Source organism: Pipistrellus kuhlii, unplaced genomic scaffold (genome assembly GCF_014108245.1).
Source record: "Pipistrellus kuhlii isolate mPipKuh1 unplaced genomic scaffold, mPipKuh1.p scaffold_m20_p_50, whole genome shotgun sequence".
NCBI classification, from domain to species: Eukaryota; Metazoa; Chordata; class Mammalia; order Chiroptera; family Vespertilionidae; genus Pipistrellus; species Pipistrellus kuhlii.
This window is the reverse complement of record NW_023425552.1, coordinates 168749-193947: the sequence shown is the minus strand read 5'-3', so window position 1 is coordinate 193947 and position 25199 is coordinate 168749. Positions and strand designations below refer to the sequence as shown.

The window sequence follows — 25199 nt, the reverse complement described above, 5'->3', positions numbered from 1 at the left end:
ACCTTACCTGGTGTGGCTCAGTGGATAGAGCGTTGGCTTGCAGACTGAAAGATCCCGGGTTTGATTCCAGTCAAGGGCACATGTCTGGGTTGTGGGCACATCCCCAGTGTGAGGTGTGTAGGAGGCAGCCAATCAATTATTCTCATCATTGATGTTTCTATCTTTCTCTCCCTCTCCCTTCCTCTCTGAATTCAATAAAAATAATAAAAATCACTGAGGACTATAAACAATTGGTAGTTTACCTTTTTGTTGAATTAGAAATTCGGTAGCTTCATCATTTCATATTTTCTCCACCATCTGCTGCCACCTCCACCCTAGAGTCAGATTAAAAAGGCTCTAGTTTGAAAGATGTTTTTCGCAGTTTAAAAAAGTGCTGATGCTTCCCTCTGCAAGCTTGAAATGGAAACCAGGAAAATACCTGGTCGATTTACTCAGGTTTACAAGGGTCAGTGATTAGTGCGTTTTCATTCATCCGTCAGTAAATACCGAGCCACTGTGCTAGTGCAAGTCAAAGTTCTGAAAAATGGTTTCTCCACCATGACATTTTCCCTGTTTTTATCTCTATTTCTTTCCAATAACTAAACATTTCAAGTATAAATTCCTGCAGAAAGAAAGGTATTAACATTTAAAAATATACATATTTTATTGATTTTTTTTTTTTACAGAGAGGAAGGGAGAGAGAGAGAAACATCGATGAGAGAGAAACATCAGCTGCCTCCTGCACACCGCCCACTAGGGATGTGTTCACAACCAATGTACATGCCCCTGACTGGAATCGAACCTGGGACCTTTCAGTTCGAAGGCCCAACGCTCTATCCACTGAGCCAAACAGATTTCAGCGGTATTAACATTTTTAAATCTATTATCTGACTCTTAGGGCAAGTCCACTCTGAAGGTTTGCTTAAGCTCTGCTCCTCAAAGTGTAGCCCCCAACAGCATTGGTATTGCCTAGAAACTTGTTAGAAATGGTCTCAGGACTTACCTAGACCTACTGTGTCAGAATAATCTGCATTCTGATAACATTCCCAGGTGGCTTATTGCACATTTATTGAGATTTGAGAGCACTGGTCTAGAGCTTTTAATTGCTTCTGTAATTACTGGTTTCTCCAGTCCTTTTTTTTAAAAAAATACTCATTTTTCAAAAAGTATATTTTATTGATTTTTTTTACAGAGAGTAAGGGAAAGGGATAGACAGAAACATCGATGAGAGAGAAACATCAATGAGAGAGAATCATCGATCAGCTGCCACTTGCACACCCCCCACTGCGGATGTGCCCACAACCAAGATACATGCCCTAACCGGAATCGAACCTGGGACCCTTCAGTCTGGAGGCTGATGCTCTATCCACTGAGCCAAACCAGTTAGGTCCATACTCATTTTGAACCTTATGTGTATAAATAGAAATCAAATGTGAATTATCAAGAGATTCCATCATAATCGACCTCTCTCAGATGTGATAAGTGTGGAGGGGGGAGTTTTTGTAGCTCTGCGATTATTTAAAATTCTTTTTCTCTATAGAACTATCTTTCTCAGTAACACTGTTGGTAGCACATCTTTTTTTTTTTTTTTTTAATATATTTTATTGATTTTTTACAGAGAGGAAGAGAGGGGGATAGAGAGCTAGAAACGTCGATGAGAGAGAAACATCGACCAGCTGCCTCTTGCACACCCCCTACCGGGGATGGGCCCGCAACCAAGGTACATGCCCCTGACCGGAATCGAACCCAGGACCTTTCAGTCCACAGACCAACGCTCTACCACTGAGCCAAACCAGTTTTGGCATGGTAGCATATCTTATATGTAATACCAACATCACCAGCAGATAAGATGACAGGTTGTTTTGTCGGTTTTTTAACGTGTACACAGTTACATCTCGACCTCTTTAAGGTGTTAGGCCTGTTGACATAGATGTTTTCGAGGGCAAGACAAAATATTTCAGGACCACGCCTTCTAGTTATTCTTTCACCTTGCTGGAGAGCTGTCAATTCTCCTTTCTTTATTCTTAACTATAAAGAAACTAGAGACTCTGTGCACTGGTGGCATCTCTCGGCCTGGCCTGCAGGGTTTGGGCTGAAACCGCCTCTCCGACATCCCCCAAGGGGTCCCGGATTGCGAGACGGCGTTTCTCGGGTGACATTCCCCGGAATCGGGCTCCCTCCTCTCTGGTTCCAGCTGCATCACTAGAGAACCCCCGCTGCCAAGTCACTGTAGTTCAGCAGCTACTGTGGTGAGCATCTGCCCCCTGGCTGTCAGTGCATGTCATAGCTACCAGTTGGCTGATTCCTTGGGCTTTTATATATATTGATATCAGATTATCTGTCAGGACAATGGTTAGTGATTAGATAGCTTGTTAAATATACCTTTCTTTTTGTTTGTTTTGTTTTTATAATATTTTTGTTGATTTCAGAGCAGAAGGGAGAGAAAGATGGAACCACCAATGATGAGAGAGAATCACTGATTGGCTGCCTCCTGCACACCCCACACTGAGGTTCGAGCCCGCAACCCAGGCATGTGCCCTGATGGGAATCAAACCGTGACCTCCTGGTTCATAGGTCAACACTCAACCACTGAGCCATGCTGGCTAGGCAATATACCCTTGCTTAATTCCTATAACAGAGCCTTGTCCATTTTTCCAGAGATTCCCGTTATTCTTTTTTTCTCTACTCATCCCCCCCTTTTTTTTTTTTTAATATATATTTTATTGATTTTTTACAGCGAGGAGGAGAGAGGGATAGAGAGCTAGAAACGTCGATGAGAGAGAGTCATCGATCAGCTGCCTCCTGCACACCCCCTACTGGGGATGTGCCCGCAACCAAGGTACATGCCCTTGACCGGAATTGAACCTGGGACCTTTCAGTCCACAGGCCGACACTCTATCCATTGAGCCACACCGGTTTCGGCTACTCATCCCTTTTTTCTGGGATCTGGTACCATCTGTTCAGATCATTCCCAGCTTGGAAGCACTTCTCTCCCTGTCCACCTCCATCAGTGGGATACATTTCCAGATGCCCCAGCTCAGTGGTCGGCAAACTCATTAGCCAACAGAGCGGCAAACCTCGGCTTGCGAGCCGCAGTTTGCCGACCACTGCCCCCTGCTGACTCACTTTACTTTTTTTATCCCACAGCCCGAAGAAATTCAGCAGCAGATCGTCCGAGAGACCTTCCATCTGGTTCTCAAACGGGATGACAACATCTGTAACTTCCTGGAGGGCGGGAGGTAAGTGACCAGCTTCCGGTTTCTGCCCACGTGACAGCTGGGTGCCCGTGCAGCCAGCTGGAGCTGACCTCGGCATGATGGGCTGAGGGAGAGACCACATTCCGTTTGGAAGCTGTTGAACAGTTGTGTTTCGGATTTTTCTCACTTAGAGGTTTGGTTTCTGGGAGGATGAGCAGGAAAAAAAAAAAAAGGTGAGGGAAGTGATTTAGGCACCAGGGCCAAGCGTGGTCACACTCGCCTGGTAGAACTGGCCTATGCTTTGGCCAGTCCTCCCCCTGTGTGCTGGCTCAAGTCCCAATTCCCTGGGACAGGGTTGCTCTTCGATGTGTTTAATTAAGATGCAGGGATTTAGCCGAAGCCGGTTTAGCTCAGTGGATAGAGCCGGCCGCCTGCGGACTGAAAGGTCCCAGGTTCGATTCCGGTCAAGGGCATGTACCTTGGTTGTGGGCACATCCACAGTAGGGGGTGTGCAAGAGGCAGCTGATGGATGTTTCTAACTCTCTATCCCTCTCTCTTCCTCTCTGTAAAAAAAATCAATAAAATATATTTTTTAAAAATGCAGGGATTTAAGTGTTTTCTGTCTTCCACAGCTTGATTGGTGGTTCTGATTACAAACTGATCTATCGGCATTACGCTACCCTCTACTTTGTATTTTGTGTGGATTCATCCGAGAGTGAACTTGGGATCTTGGACCTCATCCAGGTACGTGCAGTCAGCTAATGACAGCAGCTGCTTTAGGGTTCGCTTTCGGTTTTTGAGTAGCCATCCTATAGATCCTTTTGTCAGTCTCTGTACTGATACTGGTAAAGTTGCCAGATGTCCACCAGATGGCGCTATGAGAAAGCTCCACTGCAACCCTTCAACACCCAGAGCTTCTGGGTTCATTGGTTCCTACCATCCCTCTCGCTGCCCTTGGTTTTTATGTTCATTTGTGTACATTTCCAGTAGCTCACTTCTTGTTTTTTGCTTTTCAACCATTTCCTTTTCTCGCCGTTCTTGTCATTTCTCTGCCCTTCCCAACCTCCAAGCAAGAGCGTCTTCTCACGCATCCATTGTTTTTGCCTCTGATGAAACAGAGGCTAGCAGTCAGTCAGTTAAACTTTCACTAAATCTTTTTTTTTTTTATAATATATATTATATTGATTTTTACAGAGAGGAAGGGAAAGGGATAGAGAGTTAGAAACGTCGATGAGAGAGAAACATCGACCAGCTGCCTCCTGCACACCCCCCACTGGGGATGTGCCTGCAACCAATGTACATGCCCCCGACCGGATTTGAACCCGGGACCCCTCAGTCCGCAGACCGACCCTCTACCACTGAGCCAAACTGGTTTCGGCTATTCCTTGGGTTCTTCAAACTAATGGTGTTTTGAGGCTTGAGGGAAAAAATACACGTGACTGCTCCATATGTGTGTGTGTGTGTGTGTATGTATATATGTATGTATATACACACACACATATATGTACATATATATTTTCTTTTTTATTAATTTCTTTTTATTTAGAGAGAGGGAGAGGGAGAGAGAAACAACCCCTTATCTCTAAGCCACAGAGCGATAAAGGAAGACAAACACGGGCTGCTAAACAAACAAGAAACACAAACAAGATGATCTCTTAGAAATTAAAAACCGGAGAGGAAAATGGGAGAGCAAAGATAAGAAATGAGGTTCTGTTTTGTTTGAGATTTACATCAGGTACACAGTATCATGACTTCGCCCTTTACTTTCCAGTGTGCTGTTTACGAAGATGTGACTATTTCCCGTTTCTCTCCTTTACCGATTTCTCTGTGTTTCCTAGGTTTTTGTGGAGACCCTGGATAAATGCTTCGAAAACGTTTGTGAATTGGACCTGATCTTCCACATGGATAAGGTACCTTCTCTCCCAAACCTGGGTTCCCAGGAAGCCAAGCGCCTCAGCCATCCCTCTGCACCTTCATGTGCTTTCTTTTGTGCTTTTTCCCTTGGGACATTGCCAGAACCTGGTTTTGCTTTTTCTTAATATGTTTTTAAAAATATATATTTTATTGATGTTTTTTTACAGCGAGGAAGGGAGAGTAATAGAGAGTTAGAAACATTGATGAGAGAGAAACACCAATCAGCTGCCTCCTGTACACCTCCCACTGGGGATGTGCCTGCAACCAAGGTACATGCCTTTGACCGGAATCGAACCTTGGACCTTTCAGTTCACAGGCCAACGCTCTATCCACTGAGCCAAACCAGTCAGGGCTCTTAATATGTCTTTTTGACGCTCAACCAACTAAGCCATACTGGTTTGGCCTAGAACTGTTTTATATATATAAAAATAAATTTACTGATTTGAGAAGGGAAGGGAGAGAGAGAACTATCAGTGATGAGAGAGAATCATGGATCAGCTGCCTCCTGCAGGCCCTCTACTGGGGATCGAGCCCACAACCCAGGCATGTGCCCTGACTGGGACTCGAACCCCAACCTTCCGGTTCATAGGTCGACGTTCAACCACTGAGCTACGTCAGCCGGGCAGAACCCGTTTTCATTTACTAACTTAAGTGTGATAGTTTTGGGGGTTCTTTGCAAAGATCCGTTCCCAATGGTAACACACAGAGATCACTCTTGGACCTGTAGCATGGTTCGGCTTTCCATGCAGACCTCCTGGGGGATGGCAGCCATGTCCCCGGAATGACTGGCTGTCGGGCTGAACGGTGAGATCAGTAGATTTATGTTGGTTATCAGATGAGTTTCCCGGCAACGGTCCAGTAAGAGTGAAGCTTTCACATAATCCCGACTCCGAGGCTTTGACTTCCCCGGTGAAATCTTTACTTTTCCTGAACAGGAAAGCAGTGGCTAAGGCATCATTAACGTAGCCGAAGGTCACGTGACGCTCTGCAGAGAAGCTGATGTCAGGCAGGATCGGAGGGGTTCAGAGTCCCATGTTCCCTGGCGTGGCCTCCGCCCTCAAGATCCAGATTAGACCCGGGCGATTGCCGGCCAGGGCAGGGCAGCTGCCAGCATGTGTTTTGTCCCCCTGGGCGCACACCCAGCCAGAGCTGCTCCCTGCCGGAGGTCCAGGCGGCTCCGGTTTGGCTTGGTCCTGGTTTTTCTCCAGCTGGTTGTCACCGGGACCCTGGGCCCTTGGAGGGTGGTAGTGATTTTTTGGATGCTCTGTGCTCATTGCTAAGCCATGGTCCTTTATGACTCTGTTTCCATCCCGATGGGGCAGATGTTTGTATTTTTATCTCTTTATACATATTTTTAATCCGCACCCAAGGATATTTTTCCATTGATTTTTATTTTTATTGATTTTTTAAATATATTTGATTGGCCGAAGCCAGTTTGGCTCAGTGGATAGAGCTATCTCTCCCTTCCTCTCTGTAGAGAATCAATAAAATATATATATATATATATATATATATATATATATATATACACACACACACACACACACACACACATATTTTTTTAAATATATATGTATATATATATTTTTTATTGATTTTTTACAGAGAGGAAGAGAGAGGGATAGAGTTAGAAACATTGATGAGAGAGAATCATCGATCAGCACCTCCTGCACACCTCCCACTGGGGATGTGCCCCAAACCAAGGTACATGCCCTTGACCGAAATCGAACTCGGGACCTTTCAGTCTGCAGGCCAAGGCTCTATCCATTGAGCAACACCGGTTTCAGTTCCATTGATTTTTAGAGAGAGTGAAAGAGAGAGGGAAAGACACAGAAATAGCGATGTGAGAGAAACACACTTTATTGGTTGCCTCCTGCACATGCGCCCCAACAAGGGCCTGGGCCAGGGAGGAGCCTGCAACCAAGGTACATGCCCTGGACAGGACTCGAACCTGGGACCCTTTAGTCTGCAGGCCGATGCTCTAGCCACTGGTCCACCCTGGCTAGGGTGAGGCGGGTGTTATTAGTCTAGGGACTCTCAGTCTCTGCCCTCTCCCAGGCTCTCAGGGCACTCTGCAGGCTGGCGCAGTCTGGGCATTCTCAGGATTGACTGCTGGAATGCAGGGCAGTTCCTCTCAGCATCTTCCCTGACTCTGACTCCACAAGGAGCCTGGTACAAGGGAATTACAGAGTGGTCGGCAAACTGCGGCTCGCGAGCCACATGCGGCTCTTTGGCCCCTTGAGTGTGGCTTTTCCACAAAATACGACGGCCTGGGCGAGTCTGTTTTGAAGAAGTGGCACTAGAAGAAGTATAAGTTTAAAACATGTGGCTCTCCAAAGACATTTTTGGCTCCATTGACTAAGGAGTTTGCCGACCACTGGGCTATGACTTGGTGAGTTGTTGTTCATATCGATTAGCCCATGGCACAGTGGTTTCATGTCCGTCATTTCATTTCAAGTTGCGTTAACCTGTCATGACATTAAACGAGGACTTGCTGTACTTGACTTGGCGCTCTCCCGAGCCTCACCCTGATTGCCGGTTCGATTCCCAGTCAGGGCTCATGCCCGGGTGGTGGGCTTGATCCTCAGTAGGGAGTGTGCAGGAGGCAGCCGATTGATGTTTCCCTCTCACATCAGTGTTTCTCTCTCTCTCTCTCCTCCGGGTTGATTTCCGGTTCAAGGGCATGTACCTTGGTTGCGGGCCACAACCCCAGTGGGGGGTGTGCAAGAGGCAGCTGATCAGTGATTCTCTCTCATTGATGTTTCTAACTCTCTGTCCCTCTCTCTTCCTCTCTGTAAAAAATCGGTAAAGTAATTAAGCCCAAGTACTTCGCTGGACGTGGCTTTAAAAGGAAGTAAAATGCCATGAACTTGTTGTTTCTCCTATGTCTTATCTTCACATGCGTTCCAGGCAGGATTTCGATACCCACTCCGGGCTCCTTGTACAGTCTGAGGGGCTGTAATGTTGGATTGCTCTTACGACATCAGGAAGTTGGGTTTCGGAAACTGAAGAGGTGGACTCTTGTTCTGGCCCCCCTGTGGAATGCCCGTATGTGACTTCCTTTCCCTGGCATCTCAGGCTTATCTTGGCCATTTCTAGCTCAGCCCTATCTCCTTTTCGAGAATAGAAAGTGATCTTTTCACTCGGAAGCAAAGGCCGCGTTGTAAGATCTCTGGAATAAACAGCTTGAACTCTCCGTTCTTGATTGAGGACTCTCTCCAGGAACTCGCATCGGTGCCTCGACCTTTACACTCCGCGCGGGGCTGTCCTGGGTGTGGACCCATCACCCCGAGCAGGCGTGGCTGGGGCAGCTGGCCCGAGGGAGGACCAGAGAGGACAGTCCTGCTGCCTGGCAGTGTGTCACTTTCTGATCTTGGGATTTCTCTTTCTGCTCCTGTGGTGTTTAAATATATTTTTATTGATTTCAGAGAGAGGAAGGGAGAGGGAATGAGAGACAGAAACATCAATGATGAGAGAGAATCATGGATTGGCTGCCTCCTGCACATCCCCCGATGGGGATCAAGCCCGCAAACCAGGCGCGTGCCCTGTCGGGGAATCGAACCTATGACCTCCCGGTTCATAGGTTGGCACTCAACCACTGAGCCACACCAGCAGGCCCCGTAGAGTGCTGCTTATACCTGGCTCTCGGTTATTTGCATTTGGCGCATTTGCTTTGGTATCTCTCTAGATATGCACATTTTCCCTGAAACCCCTGAAAGTTAGTGGCAGGCATTGTTAACTTTTGATCCCCAAGTCCATCAGCAGACATCGCTGAAGATCAAGGGCATTGTCCCAGATCGTGTGCTGTACCTAATTCTCTAACCTACTCAATGGCGACATAAGTAATTAGCAGCCACAACGTAAGTAACATATTTAGGAAATGTAATGCTAATAAATACTCTTTTCTAATTTTTTAAAATTGATTTCAGAGAGAAAGGGAGAGGGAAGGAGAGATAGAAACATCAGTGATGAGAGAATCACGTGCCCTGAGTGGAATCGAACTCGGGACCCTTTAGTCCCTGGGAGGCCACTAACCACTGAGCCACACCGGAGAGGGCTCATCTTGTTCTCGCTCCAGGGAGCAATCAAAAGCACTGCATCTGGCCGAAACCGGATTGCCCCAGTGGATAGAGCGTTGGCCTGTGGACTGAGAGGTCCCGGGTTCGATTCTGGTCAAGGGCATGTACCTTAGTTGTGGGCGCATCCCCAATAGGGGAGTGTGCAAGAGGCAGCTGATCGATGACTCTCTCTCATCGATGTTTCTAACTCTCTATCCCTCTCTCTTCCTCTCTGTGAAAAATCAATCAATAAAATATATTTTAAAAAAACACACACACAAAAAAAACACTGCATCTGGTCAAATATAGATAGCAAATCGCACTTCATAGACCTGTATGTAAATTACACCAAATGATCCAGTGTCTACTCAGGAGCTCTTTTATGTAAGGACATTGGATCAGAGGCAGAGAAAAATGGGACTGTGAAGAAATGGCTGTTTCAGAGACCCCGCTCTGAAATGTAGGGGGGCAGGAGAGATGGCCCGTTGGCAGCTTTTGGCTGGGAGCCCCGGGTCCCGGATGCGGGAGCACGTTGGCAGCACTGGGGGCCCTTGGGTGCCGAGTGTGGCGCAGCCTAAGGACAGCTGGGTGAGCACTTCAGATGTGACGACAGTTTGAGGCAGATCGGTGCCACGTGAGAGAGCAAGGAGGCTGTATAAATTCCTGAGGGAGCTGTCATCGGGCAGGGTGGCCAAGGGGACGGGACAGCTGCCAAGTGCCAGGCCTGTGCCAGGCGCATGTCCAATCGTCTTACATAACGTGGGTGTGGTGCCCCCATGTCACAGATCAGCACGCTGATGCTTAGGCTAAGGGGCCCGAAACTTTAAAAATTCATGTTTTAGCCCGGCCGGTCTGGCTCAGTGGTTGAACGTCAACTCATGAACCAGGAATCACGGTTCAATTCCCAGTCAGGGCACACGCCCGGGTTGTGGTCTGGATCCCCAGTGTGGGGCGTGCAGGAGGCAGCTGATCAGTGATTCTTTCTGCTCATCGATTAGGCAACCCTCTTACAGACCACTCTGTGGCTCAGCTTCTTCCATTGTAAAATAGGGATGATGCCATATTTTACCAATTTAGTCTCCCTTTTTTCTGATAATTATGATTTTAACAGATCGGATCAAGATTTGTTTTACAGTCGTGGCATTTATAGTTTGATTGATGTTTTTCTTTTTTGGGGGGTACACCGTGGAGTCTTAGCTCTGCTGAAAAACATGAACATCCACTATTCATGGTGATTTTTTAAAAATATATATTTTATTGATTTTGTACAGGGAGGAAGAGAGAGGGACAGAGAGTCAGAAACATCGATAAGAGAAAATCATCGATCAGCTGCCTCTTGCACAGCACCCACTGGGGATGTGCCTGCAACTAAGGTACATGCCCTTGACCAGAATCGAACCCAGGACCTTTCAGTCCGCAGGCCGACGCTCTGTCCACTGAGCCAAACCGGTTTCGGCTCATGGTGATTTTGAGGATTGCGGTTAGTAATTGCTCAGCTCAGTAAATGGTGGTTTTTGATCTTTCTTTTTTCTTTTTTTTCCCTACCATTCTCCCTCCAAATTCTCCCTTCACTCCATCCTTACACCTGCTTGATGACATAGTTAAAGGGCTTTTGACTCTCTCACCCCTTGTCTGAGCTCTTCTGTGGCTCTGTGCCCCCTCCAGCAGCTGTTGTGATGGAGGAGGACATGCCTTCCAAAGCCTTCTGAATGCCGAGTGACACTGAGTGGCTAAGGGGCGTGTGTTGTGCAGGTGCATGCCCGGGAATGTACTCCCAGAGATGCGACCACTGCCAGAGGATGGAGCGGAGGCCCCTTTCCCTGCAGACCTTCCCCGCTGCCTCTCTCTCACCACCTGCCATCCCCGCCCTTGCACTTTGAGCTGCAGTAGCTCTGAGCTATTTAGACCTTGTCTGCAGGGAAGTTACTGCTCTGTAAGGTTTCGATTCCCCGTAAGGGCTAGTGAGGGCGTGGTGGGGCCCAGGGCTGTTCCAGGATCAGCTCTTGAGAAGGAACAGGAAGCCGAAACCGGTTTGGCTCCGTGGATAGATCAGCCTGCAGACTGAAAGGTTCCGGGTTCGATTATGGTCAAGGGCATGGACCTTGGTTGCGGGCACATTCCTAGTAGGGGGTGTGCAAGAGGCAGCTGATCGATGATTCTCTCTCATCGATGTTTCTAACTCTCTATCCCTCTCTCTTCCTCTTTGTAAAAAATCAATCATATATATATATATATATATATATATATATATATATATATATAAATAAATAATAATAATCCCAGGGTGTAGAATCTCAGAGTGGTGGGCAGTTAGCACAGGTCACGACGCCGGGAATGGACATGGCTCCTTGCACATGGCGGCTCAGCAAGGAACTTCCCGGCAGTTCCTGCTGCTGTGTCTCTGTGTTGGGAAGGAGGTTGGTCAAAAAGACTGACTGTCATTCCTCCATCAACTAATAGTCACTAACTGCTTACGTATCTCCATAACGGCTGCATCATCTTGTTTTAGCTTTGGAATGGGCATCAGCAAGGAGTCTCGTTGTCCCCATTTTGCAGATGGGGAAACTGAGGTTTAGATCCGGACCACCCGTAAGTGGCAGGGAAGTGGCTTCACAGAGAACCCTGACTCATAAATAGGAACTTGTTTCTTTTTTTTCTTTTTTTTTAAGGAAGGAATACCATGCAACGAGTGCACCTTGCTGCCGTCAGCTATATTTATGCAACGCTGAGAATTGAGTGATTATTTTTTTTTTTATTATTGGAGAAGAATTATTAGCAAGGCCCGAAGAATAGTTAATGAGTTGCTGGGAGATTTGTCATTTCTTCCTCCGTTTACCATTTGTTTAAGCCCCACCCTTCTCCGAGCTTTTACAGCGTTCGTCCTTGGTCCTGGCAGTTATCGCAGTCTGCCTTGTATTACAGATATTTTATGTCCCGTAGTTACCTCAGCCTTATGGGGACAAGGTCCATGTGCCGTCCTCATTTCTTCCTTACAGCCCTGACCATCCCGGAGCGGGAGGCACGCCTCACGGAAGACATTGCTGCAGGTCGAGTTTTCTCAGGGAAAACCGGCCAGAGCCTTGGCCGTGACCCACGATCTTGTTTCTGGCGGGTCCTGGGGGCTCACATGTGCAGGCTTAGCTTCTACAGAGTCAGCTCGAGCCATTCGGCAAAAAATAATGAGAATAAAAACTCTAAATTCAGCCGAAGCCGGTGTGGCTCAGAGGATAGAGCGTCGGCCTGCAGACTGAAAGGTCCCAGGTTCGATTCCGGTCAAGGGCATGTACATTGGGTGTGAGCACATCCCCGATAGAGGGTGTACAAGAGGCAGCTGGTCAATGTTTCTCTCTCATTGACGTTTTTAGCTCTCTATCTCTCTCCCTTCCTCTCTGTAAAAAATCAAACAAAAAAAAATCCTCTAAATTCAGCCAAAACCATTTTTGGCTCAGTGGATAGAGCGTCGGCCTGCAGACCGAAAGGTCCCAGGTTCGATTCCGGTCAAGGGCATGTACATTGGTTGCGGGCACATCCCCGGTAGGGGGTGTGCAGGAGGCAGCTGATGGATGTTTCTAGCTCTCTTTCACTCTCTCTTCCTCTCTGTAAAAGAAAAATAAATTAAAATAAATAAAACTCTAAATAATACAGAGTGATTCTGCCCCCAATTCCGCTCGCTCAGCGTGGGCCTGGAGTGGGACAGGACATTTGAACTGGCTCTTCTTGGCCTCTGCCCTCGCATGCCTGTCACTTGCCTGTCACAAGCATGACATGGCGCCTGGGGTGATGTTAGTGTTTGAAGATGCAGTTCAGACTTTCGGTCTGTGTGGTCCCCGAATAGACCACTTGGTCTACTGCTGACCTGGAAAGGAAAAAAGAATCCTTGTCATTGGAGGAGGGAAATGGCCAGGTCGATCTGCAAAGGTGATGGAAGGGATTCTTGGCTGTGTCTACTTTCCTCCCAGTTGGTGACTTTAGGATTTGATCATTTTCTTTTCTTTTTTTAATATACTTTTATTGACTTCAAGAGAGGAAGGAAGAGGGAGGAAGAGACAGAAACGTCCATGATGAGAGAGAATCACAGTGGATCGGCTGCCTCCTGGAAGTCCCCCACTGAGGATGGAGCCCACAACCTGGGCATGTGCCCTTGACCGGAATCGAACCTGGGACCTTTTAGTTCGCAGGCCGACGCTCTACCCAGTGAGCCAGACCGGCTAGGGCAGGACTTGATCTTAGGTAAGATGAGGTTTCGCTAGATTCACTTGTTTATTGAGAGAATGAATGATCGCACGAGTGAAAGGGAAGAAAGAAAATCAGAAGCCAGGGGTTGACTCGTACGGAATTGCTTGGTGAGAAGACGTCTGGAGAAAACGGTGGAAATGCCCCGTCTGAAGACCACAAAGGTCATAAAAGTGGGGCAGGAGCCAAAACCAGTTTGGCCGACGCTCTAGCCACTGAGCCACACTGGCTTTGGCCCGTGTGCTCCGTTTTGTTCATGGCAGATAGACCTGCAGAGACGCTCAGCCCACACGGCTGGATGTGATGACCATATGTTCCTTTGTGGACACGTGAGATGCAAGATGAGATAAGCCATGGGGACAGGCAGTCCTTAGCGTGACTTCAAACCCTGATAAAATGTTGGACTTTGGAACGAAAGTGGGGGTAAGAGAGGAGGCTGAGGTGCCAGGGTTCCGGAGGGTGTTCTGATGCCCTCTTCCTCTTTCATTTCTTTTTTGGAATGGATAATTCGGGAACTGGAGATTGACTCTGGACCAAGATGACTCAAAAAATAATTTCCTCTTTCCCCGTCACTGCTCAGCCCTCTTAAAGTGACCCTGTCCTCTTCCTTGGCTTATTCTGCACCCTCCGCCAGGCATAGAGGTGATACGTCCCCCGGCTGACCAGGATTTCCCCTCCTCACTCTCCTAGGAATGAAGCCACTAAGAAGTAGAAAAACCTTACCCACACCTAAGCTGTTTGTAACGGTAGACTAGATATTTACTTACTTATTTTTTAATCCTCACCCGAGGATATTTTTCCACTGATTTTTCAGAGAGAGGGAAGACAGACCGATGTGAGAGAAACACATTGATTGGTTGCCTCCTGCATGTGCCCCTACCAGGGGCCTCAGCTGGGGAGGAGCCTGCAACCGAGGTGCGTGCCCTTGCCCGGAACCCAGGACCCTTTGGTCCACAGGCTGACGCTCTATCCACTGAGCCAGACCGGCTTAGGGCTAGACTAGATATTTCATTAGTGATTACCACTTCCTTTTGAAAACTTGAGTCTTGCCAAAACCGGTGTGGCTCAGTGGATAGAGCGTCGGCCTGCGGACTCAAGGGTCCCGGGTTCGATTCCGGTCAAGGGCATGTACCTTGGTTGCGGGCACATCCCAGGTAGGGAGTGTGCAGGAGGCAGCTGACGAGCGGTAGGGGGTAGGGAGGGTGAGGACTGGCAACGGCTCACGCCAGTTTGCAGAAGCCGCAGCAGGTGAGCTGGTCACGGAGCTCCTCGGTGGCTGTCGTGAGGCTGTTCCCTTTCGGTGCAGCTCCCAGTGCAGCTGCGGGCCGCGCCTTGCTGGGCTCAGAACCTCTGATTCAGGCTCCTCAGAGCAGGAGAGTCACACACCCTGCACGGTCCCGGAGCTGGCCCTGGGCACCGTCATCTCCTCGGCACTCACGGGATTTCCCCACCTCCCTCCCTTGGTACAGCGGAGCCCTGGGCCCAAACTCCTAGGTCTCCACTGTCTTTAAAAAACACATATTTATCTATTTCTTTTTTTTTTTTTTTTTAATATATTTTATTGAATTTTTACAGAGTGGAAGAGAGAGGGATAAAGAGAAACATCGATGAGAGAGAATCATTCATCAGCCGCCTCCTGCACACCTTCCACCGGGGATGTGCCCACAACCAAGCCACATGCCCTTGACCGGAATCGAACCTAGGACCTTTCAGTCCCCAGGCTGACGCTCTATCCACTGAGCCAAACCGGTTTCGGCCATGTTTATCGATTTCAGAGAGGAAGGGAGAGGGAGAGAGAGAAAGAGAAACATCACCGATGAGAGGGAATCCTGGATCGGCTGCCTCCTGCACACCCCCTCCTGGGGGATCGAGCCCGCCACCCTTGACCAACATCGAACCCGGGACCTTTCAGTCCGCAGGCCAAATCTGTCCCCCGGGCCAAACCGGCTAGGCTAGGTCTCCATCTCGGGCAGGTCGTTCAGAGTGCCTCCAGGGGAGGAGGTGGGGGAGGGCGCACTGAGTTCCAGAACAAAGGAGTGGAGCCAGACTGGGTGACCAGTGGATCCCGTTATAGAAGCAAACATCTCGGTGGGGGGTGGAGGAGAGGGGTGAAGGAGGGACGATGGGACAGGTCCCTGGGAAAGAGACATGAAGGACAGATGTCCGGGCGAGTGGGGAGGACAGAATAGAGGCTGGCTAGCGCGTTAGGGTGTCTTCAGAGCGGCAGACATTCTGACTCTAGTGATCATCTCCACTTTTTTACTGTTGTGAGGGGTTTTAAGAGAAAGTTTTTTGGGTTTTTTTTTAAATATATTTTATTGATTTTTCACAGAGAGGAAGAGAGAGGGATAGAGGGTTAGAAACATCGATGAGAGAGAATCATCAATCAGCTGCCTCTTGCACACCCCCCACTGGGGATGCGCCCGCAATCAAGGTCCATGCCCTTGACCAGAATCGAACCCGGGACCTTTCAGTCCGCAGGCCGATGCTCTATCCACTGAGCCAAACCAGCCCCGGCAAGAGAGAGTTTTTAATAGGACAGGATTATAAACTGCAACTCTCAGTCCACTAAGGTGTGGCCACACATTTCTGTATTTTGGTACCTGTGGAGATTTCAGCTTCATCAAGTTTTTTCTCTGGTCCTAGCCAGTTTTGCTCAGTGGATAGAGCTTCGGCCTGTGGACTGAAGGGTCCTGGGTTCGATTCCGGTCAAGGGCATGGACCTTAGTTGCAGGCTCCTCCCGGGCCCAAGCGCTGATCAGGGCGTGTGCAGGAGGCAGCCAGTCGATGAGTTTCTCTCACATCAATATTTCTCTCTGTCTGTCTCTCTCTTCCACTCTCTCTAAAAATCAATGGGAAACAATGGGGGCGGAGGGAGATATATGTACTACTATATGTAATACTTTAAACAATTTAAAAAAAAAAAGTTTTGATACAAAAAAATAAATTAAGCCAAAACCGGTTTGGCTCAGTGGATAGAGCTTCGGCCTGTGGACTGAAAGGTCCCGGGTTCGATTCTGGTCAAGGGCATGTACCAGTGGGGGCTGTGCAAGAGGCAGCTGGTCGATGTTTCTCTCTCATCAACGTTTCTAAACTCTCTATCCCTCTCAATTTCTCTCTGTGTAAAAATCAATAAAATATATTTAAAAAAATAAATTAATTAAAATAAATGGGAAAATATCCCAGGTGAGGATTTTTTTTTTAAAAGAGTATTTTTCCCTGTTGCCTTCCCCTCCCATCAAGATAACCTGTGGTTTATTGGGGTTATCATAATCTTTATGTTCTGATGAAACTTTTCCTGGTTGTGATTAATCCTGGATCGAATTGCCGGTGCCTTTGCCAAGAACTGAGGAGTCGGTGGCACTCCTTTTCTCTGGATAAACACTTCCGAATGCATTTTGCTGGTGTCATTGTTTTAGGCGGCTGCTGAAATAGCAGGATGTTGTGAAGTGGATAATTGGCAGTTGGTGTTTGCCCAGTGCCCACTGTGTGTGGCTGGAGTTAGGGCTCTCAGGGACCTTTCCCTCTCTGCTTGCTTTTACTTCTCTGATTATGTTGTTGTTGTTTTTCTTTTTCTTTTTTTAAAATATATTTTATTGATTTTTTTACAGAGAGGAAGAGAGGGGTAGAGAGTTGAAATATCGATCAGCTGCCTCTTGCAACACCCCCTACTAGGGGTGTGCCTGCAACCAAGGTACATGCCCTTGACCGGAATCGAACCCGGGACCTTTCAGTCCGTAGGCCGACACTCTATCCACTGAGCCAAACCGGCTTCGGCTGTTGTTGTTTTTCGATCCTCACCCGAGGATATTTTCCCATTGATTTTTAGGAAGAGGGGAAGAGAGAGGGAAAGACAGACAGAAACATCGATGTGAGAGAAACACATGGATTGGTTGCCTCCTGCACATGCCCTGATCAGGGCCAGGGCCGGGGAGGAGCCTGCAACCAAGGAACGTGACCTGGACCCGAATCGAACCCAGAACTCTTTGGTCCACAGACCAACACTATCCGATGAGCCAAACCGGCCAGGGCTACTTGTGGGTTTTGTTGTTGTTTTTTAAAATATATTTTATTGATTTTTTAAAATATATATATTTTATTGATTTTTCACAGAGAAGAAGAGAGAGGGATAGAGAGCTAGAAACATCGATGAGAGCATCAACGATCAACTGCCTCCTGCACATCCCCGACTGGGGATGTGCCCGTAACGAAGGCACATGCCCTTGCCCGGAATCGAACCCAGGACCTTTCATTCCGCAGGCCGACGCTCCATGCACTGAGCCAGACCGGTCCTGGCTATTTTATTGATTTTTTACAGAGAGGAAGGGAGACAGTGAGAAACATCGATCAGCTGCCTCCTGCACACCCTCCAATGGGGATGTGCCCCCAATCAAAGTACGTGCCCTTGACCGGAACCGAACCTGGGACCCTTCAGTCCGCAGACCGATGCTCTATCCACTGAGCCACACTGGTTAGGGCTACTTGGGGGTTTTTATCGCCACCTTCACAACTCAGATTTCAGATTCCCTTCCCCCGGCCTCCCTTTGTCATGTTGGTGCTTTAGCTCTCGGGGCCTTTGAGGCGTTGACCCACGTTTCTCTTGACCTCGAGCTCACCCCATCAGCCCCCGGCTGTCATTGCACACAACCAGGCTTTGTGATTTGACTGACTCCCCAGTTTGTTAGGGACACAGTTTAGTTTCGATTCCCGACTGCCTTCTCCCCACACCTGTGCTTGGCAACTTTCCCTGGACAGCCACTCCTGCTGAAACCGGTTTGGCTCAGTGGATAGAGCGTCAGCCTGCAGACTGAAAGGTCCCAGTTTCAATTCCGGTCAAGGGCATGTACCTTGGTTGCTGGTTGAAGGCACATCCCCAGTGCGGGGTGTGCAGGAGGCAGCTGATGGATGTTTCTCTCTCATCGATGTTTCTAGCTCTCTATCTCTCTCTCTCTGCAAAAAATCAAAATATTTTTTTTTTTTTTAAGAAAAACTATGCCCACGTTCAATGCAAGATGTCTCCCCAGCCTTGCCAGGTGGACACAGGCCGCTGGGCAGCTGCTCCCTCGTGGCTTGACCGTGCTTATTTACCCAACGAGAGACTGTGTCCAACCGGGGTCAGTGTGACGTGTTCAGACCTGTTGGTGCCACTTATGCTGGTATAGTAATCATGTAATTTACTTATAATAATAATAGACAGGTAAGCCAAGCGTGAGACACAAGAACCTGTCCTATGAAAACAGAGGTGAGTGCTCGGGAAAGGCCAGTTCCCTGGAAAAGGAAATGTCGTTGAATTAGCCCGAGCCGGTTTGGCTCAATGGACAGAGCGTCAGCCTGCGGACTGAAGGGTCCCAGGTTCGATTCCGGCCAAGGGCACATGCCCGGGGCTGCCCGCTCAATCACCAGTAGGGGGCGTGCTGAAGGCAGCCAATCAATGATTCCTCTTTCATCATCGATGTTTCTATCTCTCCCCTCTCCCTTCCTCTCTGAAATCAATAAAAATATATATTTTTTTTAAATTAAAAAATGACGTTGAATTAGGTTTGGACAAGGAACTATGAAGATGAGGGTGGTGGGGTGGGCAAAAAACCTCCAAGGGTTCCGTACTGACTGCTTCACCGGACTCTGAATTCTCCCTTTTCAGGGAAACTGGAAATTGTAGGGGATGCATTACAGTTGAATGTTCTGCAAGAAAAATGGCAAAGCCCTAACCGATTTGGCTCAGTGGATAGAGCATTGGCCTGTGAACTCAAGGATCCCAAGTTCGATTCTGGTCAAGGGCATGTACCTTGGTTGTGGGCACATCCCCAGTATGGGGTGTGCAGGAGGCAGCTGATCGGTTTCTCTCTCATCGATGTTTCTAACTCTCTATCTTCTCTCTTCCTCTCTGTAAAAAAAAAAATCAATAAAATACCTTGAAAAAGAAAAATGGCATAGAACTCATCAGCCAAAAATGTCTTGTTGGCCCTAAATGAAAATTTTGGTGTCTCTGAAAATACTGTTTATAGCAAATGATTGTGGGCTTGGACACGGGCGAGGGGGAATCATAAAAGAGATTTTGCCCATTTCTTTATAATGTGAGTTGTCGGTTTTAAGTGCTGTCCGTCAGCTCTCAGCCAGTAAGGATGGGGAATCGTTACTGTTATTCCATCCACCGACCTCCTGTTCCCCCCGTGTCTTCCTAATGTTGGTGCCTTCCCGGGGCCCAGCCCTGACATTCTGTCATCACTCTCGCCTTCAGTCTTGGTCCTACCAGTATCTGCCGTCCATTTTCCGGTCACCCCTCAGCTGCCAGAGTGCATCCTGGCGATCCCTCCGAAAGACGGTGGGAGCAGTGGTTCCCGCTGTATTCCTCTTGGTTGATGACTGGCGCAGAATAAAATGCTCTGGTCGTGCTTTTTCTCCTTGGGCATCTTTGTAGGTATTGCTCCTCCTCCTGCTAGAATTTTACTGTGGAAATGTTCAAGATTTGCCCTCTCCCCCTTTTTTTATCCTCACCGAGAATGTTTGTTGATTGAGAGAGAGAGAGAGAAACATCGATGTGAGAGGGAAACATCTATCTATCTGTTGCCTCTTATATGCGCCCTGACCGGTATTCGAACCAACAGCCTTTTGGTGTGTGGGATGGTGCTCCAACCGATGAGCCACCCAGCCAGGGCAGATACTGCCCCTCTGAGGGATGTGATCTCTTGGCCGGTTGCGGAAATCCGGTCATCCTGCCCACGAGGTCTGTCTGGCGCTGCCTGGGGAGGGTCCGTTTCCCCGGGACCCATGTGTCCTTCCGCCATGTGACTCCTCCGCTGTCTCAGCCACGCCCTCAGGTCTATCTTTATGGAATCTTTATGAACAGTCTCTGTATGTTTATGGAATCTTTATGAACAATCCACTGTGTATTTATGGAATCTTTATGAACAAGTCACTGTATATTTTTGGAATCGTTACGAGCAAGTTGCTATATATCTGTCCCATTCCGTTTTAGTTTGGGGCATGTATGCGTCTCCTTAGCTGTCTGCGGTAACTCGTTTCCTCTGTTCCTTTTAACTACTTTCTGTTTGTGTGTTTCCATTCGCTTGCTGTTCTTCCTTGCTCTCCTTTTTCGCTCCTTACTGCATTAGCAGTGACTCTCCTCCCTGTCTTTTTAAAAAATATATTTTATTGATTTTTTTTTTTTTTTTTTTTTTTTTTTTTACAGAGAGGAAGAGAGAGGGATTGAGAGTTTGATCAGCTGCCTCCTGCACACCTCCTACTGGGGATGTGCCAGCAACCAAGGTACATGCCCTTGACCGGAATCGAACCTGGGACCCTTCAGTCCTCAGGCCGACGCTCTAACCATTGAGCAACACCAGCTAGGGCTCTCCTCCCTGTCTTTCCTCACAGCTCCACCTTCATTTCTGCACGTTTTTCTGAGCTGGGCTGGTAGACGTCTTCTTACCTCCCTACTTATCCCACCAGCTCACGCTTCCATCTCTGCTTTCAGCTCTTGCTTCAGAGTTTTCTTTTTTTTAATTTTACAATATATTTTAGGACAATTTAATCTGCCCCTCGGCAGCATTTTCCCACAGTGTAGTATTAGCCCCCGTTTTTGCTTTCCTGTTTCTTTCCTAATTGTTTCTTGTGACGTCTTTCTATAAAATCCTTTTTTAAAATATATTTTATTTATTTATTTATTTATTTATTTATTTATTTACAGAAAAGGGAGAGGGACAGAGAGTTAGAAACATCGATGATAGAGAAACATCAATCAGCCTCCTCCTGCACCCCCCCCCCCCCCCCCACTGGGGATGTGCCCGCAACCAAGGTACATGCCCTTGACCGGAATCGAACCCAGGACCCTCAGTCCACCGGCTGATGCTCTATCCACTGAGCCACACCGGTTAGGGCTAAATCCTTCTTGATAACTCATCTTTAAGTAGGTGAGTTCTCAGGGGCCGGCTGTTTGCAGAATGCTTGGTTCAGGAGGTGTCAAGTCTGTGTTCCCGGCTCATGGCAGTTCTTGGTGCAGGATTCTGGGTGAGTTCACTTACCTGTATTCGCTCCAGCCAACAGGCGTGCACCGTGAGCTTGCCTGCACAGCCTGTGGTCTGCGCAGCCGCCGAGACCAGCTCTGGGAGGCAAACAGAGCTTGTACGTGGGGTTCCTCATTTAGCCTCAGCTCCAGCCCCAAGGAAGCTCGCTTGTCCAAAAACTCCCTGAGGGCGTGCCCTTTCCCTCCAGGAAGTGGATTTGTGCTGTTTTCTGAGCTTCGCAGCCTGTGCTCGCGCTCGCTCGCTCGCTCTCTCTCTCTCTCTCTCTCTCTCCCCGTGGTGTCCTTTCCGTCTCCCCTGCTCTGAAGGAGAGGAGCCCTTGCATTGAGCTCCCTGCTCTTGACAGCTTTGGGGGGGCCTGGACTTCTTTCTGGTGCTGTTGAAAATGGAGTCTGCGTTTTTACTTATTTCTCCTTTTTGCACTTTGCACTGGTACATTTTGAATAGCATTTAAAAGTTACGAGTTCATGCCGAAACCGGTTTGGCTCAGTGAATGGAGCGTCGGCCTGTGGACTGCAGGGTCCCGGGTTCGATTCTGGTCAAGGGCATGTGCCTTGGTTGCGGGCTCTATTGATGTTGCAGCTGATCGATGTTTCTCTCTCATTGATGTTTCTAACTCTCTATCCCTCTCCCTTCCTCTCTGTATAAATCAATAAAATATATTTTTAAAAAGAAAAAAGAGCCGAAACCAGTTTGGCTCAGTGGATAGAGCGTCAGCATGCGGACTGAAGGGTCCCAGGTTCGATTCTGGTTAAGGACATATGCCTTGGTTGCAGGCACATCCCCAGTGAGGGGTGTGCAGGAGGCAGCTGATGGATGATTCTCTCTCATCGATGTTTCTAACTCTCTATCCCTCTCCCTTCCTCTCTGTGAAAACAATAAAATATATTTGAAAAAAGAAAAGTGAAAGAATAGCGTGCTCAAGTTCACAGACTAATAGAGCGGAATTTAACCAGGGTCTTCCCGACCTCGGAGCCCATGCTCTCACAGCGCCTCCTGCCTTGAGTGTGAGCGGCACCTCTTCCTCCCCTCCACTCCTCCCCCCGCTCCTGGGAGATCCGTGTGTGACGTGGGAGCACGAGGGAAGCCCCTGTGGCTCCTTGAGAGGTGATGACCCCGGGACTGCGGTGTCTGTTCGGGGGCCGGTGTCAGGTCCCCCGGCCCCGCTGCCTCCCCCGAGGCTCCCACGCCGACTGCGCAGAGCGCTCTGACCCTTCTCCTTCCCGCCCCCTCCAGGTGCACTACATCCTCCAGGAGGTGGTGATGGGAGGGATGGTGCTGGAAACGAACATGAATGAAATCGTGGCGCAGATCGAAGCTCAGAACAGGCTGGAGAAATCGGAGGTGAGCGCACAGCCGGCCCGGCCCTGGCTGGTCCAGGGCGCTGGGCGGGTTGCGGAGAGCATGCTGGGTCGGTTTGTGGCACCTTGGAAATGTTTTACACTCCTTTCTTCCTTGTGTCCATGAAAGCTCACTAAGGCCAGGTGAGAGGGAGGCAAAAAGTGTGCACGACAAGCCAGCTGGCACCTGAAGGCAAGCAGCTTCAGGGGGCTGTGGCTCATGTCTGTGGCTTGTCATTCTTTTTTTTCTTTTTTTTTTTTAGGTGTATGATTTTTTAAATTTATTATTTATTTATTTATTTTAATATATATTTTATTGATTTTTCACAGAGAGGAAGAAAAAGGGATAGAGAGTTAGAAACATCGATGAGAGAGAATCAACGATCAGCTGCCTCTTGCACACCCTCTACTGGGGATGTGCCCGCAACCAAGGTACGTGCCCTTGCCTGGAATCGAACCCGGGACCCTTCAGTCCGCAGGCCGACGCTCTATCCACTGAGCCAAACCACTGTGGCTCGTCATTCTTCCTCTCAAAGCCACACGCTCCCTGCAGGGGCCCAGGGCCCTTCTCCGATTGCAGTGTGGTCTCCTAGTTTGTGCGCTCGCTGAGTCTGACCTCCCACCAGCCATTTCTCGCGATGCCTTTCAGCCCTCAGAGTCACCAGTGTCCTTATTTACAGTGAGCCTCCCAGAAAGCTCCAGGAGCGGGTGAGCTGGGTTTAACAGTAACACACCCCGGCCTACGCCCACGTGGTGCAGATGCTCCCAGTAAATCTGTCCAGTCCCGCCGAAACCGGTTTGGCTCAGTGGATAGAGCATCGGCCTGCGAACTGAAAGGTCCCAAGTTCGATTCTGATCAAGGGCATGGACCTTGGTTGCGGGCACATCCCCAGTAGGGGGTGTGCAAGAGGCCGCTGATCGATGATCCTCTCTCATCGATGTTTCTAGCTCTCTATCCCTCTCTCTTCTTCTCTGTAAAAAATCAATAAAAAAATATATATATATATTTTTTTTTAAATCTGTCCACTGGGACTCTCCATCGTCTCCATCCCCCCTTCACACGCTGCCAGATCTCGGGGGGCTAATGAGCGCTCTTGTCTCCCCAGTGTCTTGAGCAGCCTCCTTGCTCTGTGTCACTGAACTTGACCTTGCGAAACCAGGAATCCTTGATTCCGCGAGGACTGGCAGTCCCGCTGCGGAAGCCTTTCCAGACCCCAGCTCTTGTGGCAGCCGTAGTTCTAGAAAGGCAGGCTGGGACGGTTCCAGGAATAGTAGGTGACTCAGAGGCGGGCGGGCCGAGAAGCAGACTTGCAGGGCGAGGGGGGAACCGAGGGAGAAAGTGTGCCTCTATAGAAGGATCTAGAAGGCCGACGAGGAGGAGGAAGAGGAGGAGGAGGAAATGGTTTTGAGCCTTTGTCAGTTGGCTCCTCTCCTCCGCACAGCGGGCGAGGGCCTGGAGGGTGAGGGCTGCGCGGAGGTGCCTCGGCTGGGCTGCCCGGGTCTGTTACCAGCCCCTGCGGGGTGGGTCCCCCCACCTCCCGCTGGTCCTTCCTCCCATCCAGTTGCCTGTGACGTTGCGAAAGCCGGTGCTTTTCCATCTCCCATTATGAGTTGGCCCTGAGCAGTGACATTGGTTTTCCTTGTAACAACTTCCCCGTGACTGCACTTGTTTATAAGAGCCCTCGGTCTCTTGAGGAAAGGGTTTTTGCTCTGTTTTGTAACCTGAAAAGTGCCCGCTGCTTAAGCGTGACTCGGTTAAACCATCTCGGGTTTTTCCGTAAGCGCCGAGCGGGCACCGGCCGTGGGCCCGGCACCGTGAGGTGCTGGGCTGTGAGGCTACCTGAGCCACGGCCTTCAGGAGCTCAGGGTCTGGAACCCGTTACCATAGCCCCAGTCACCTCAAGGTTGTTTTGTTGGCTGTCTTCGAGGATGGGGGTGAGGGGGGGCAAAGCTTGCCTTGTGTGTGCTCAGGCTGGATAATTTATTTTTATATATATATATACACACACACATACATACATACACACACACACACACACACACACACACACACACACACTGTATTTTTCGGACCATAAGACGCTCCAGACCATAAGACGCACCAGTTTTTAGAGAAGGGAAATGAAGAAAAAAAGATTCTGAAACAAATAGTGTCCTAAAATATTTTATGTGCATTAAAACCCAACATCACAGTCATAAACACATGTAATCAACCCTGTAAACAGCAGCATTTAGAACCATTTTAGAGCCGGGCAAGCACACAGAGACCGCACAGAGCCGGGCAAGTAAAAAAAATTTTTTTTTTTTAAGTATATGTGTAGGCTATATTTGGACCATAAGACACAGGGACTTTCCCCCCCCCACTTCTGGGGGGATAAAAGTGCGTCTTATGGTCCGAAAAATATGGTATATAGCTGAAACCGGTGTTGCTCAGTGCATAGAGCATCAGCCTGTGGA

General features: G+C 48.6%; 1 protein-coding gene across 3 annotated transcripts in view; it reads left to right on the top strand.

Moving 5' to 3' along the window:
* The window catches only part of LOC118706304 (AP-3 complex subunit sigma-2), a 28180-nt gene that overhangs the window by 1589 nt on the left and 1392 nt on the right, over positions 1-25199 (top strand). Inside the window, exons 2-5 of one of the 3 annotated variants that reach the window (XM_036415536.2) lie at positions 3127-3218; positions 3809-3920; positions 5015-5086; positions 22639-22746. In XM_036415536.2, the coding sequence (XP_036271429.1) occupies positions 3127-3218; positions 3809-3920; positions 5015-5086; positions 22639-22746 (384 nt within the window). The remainder of the gene's footprint in view (positions 1-3126; positions 3219-3808; positions 3921-5014; positions 5087-22638; positions 22747-25199) is intronic. The other 2 variants (XM_036415538.2, XM_036415539.2) reach the window with 2 other exon arrangements.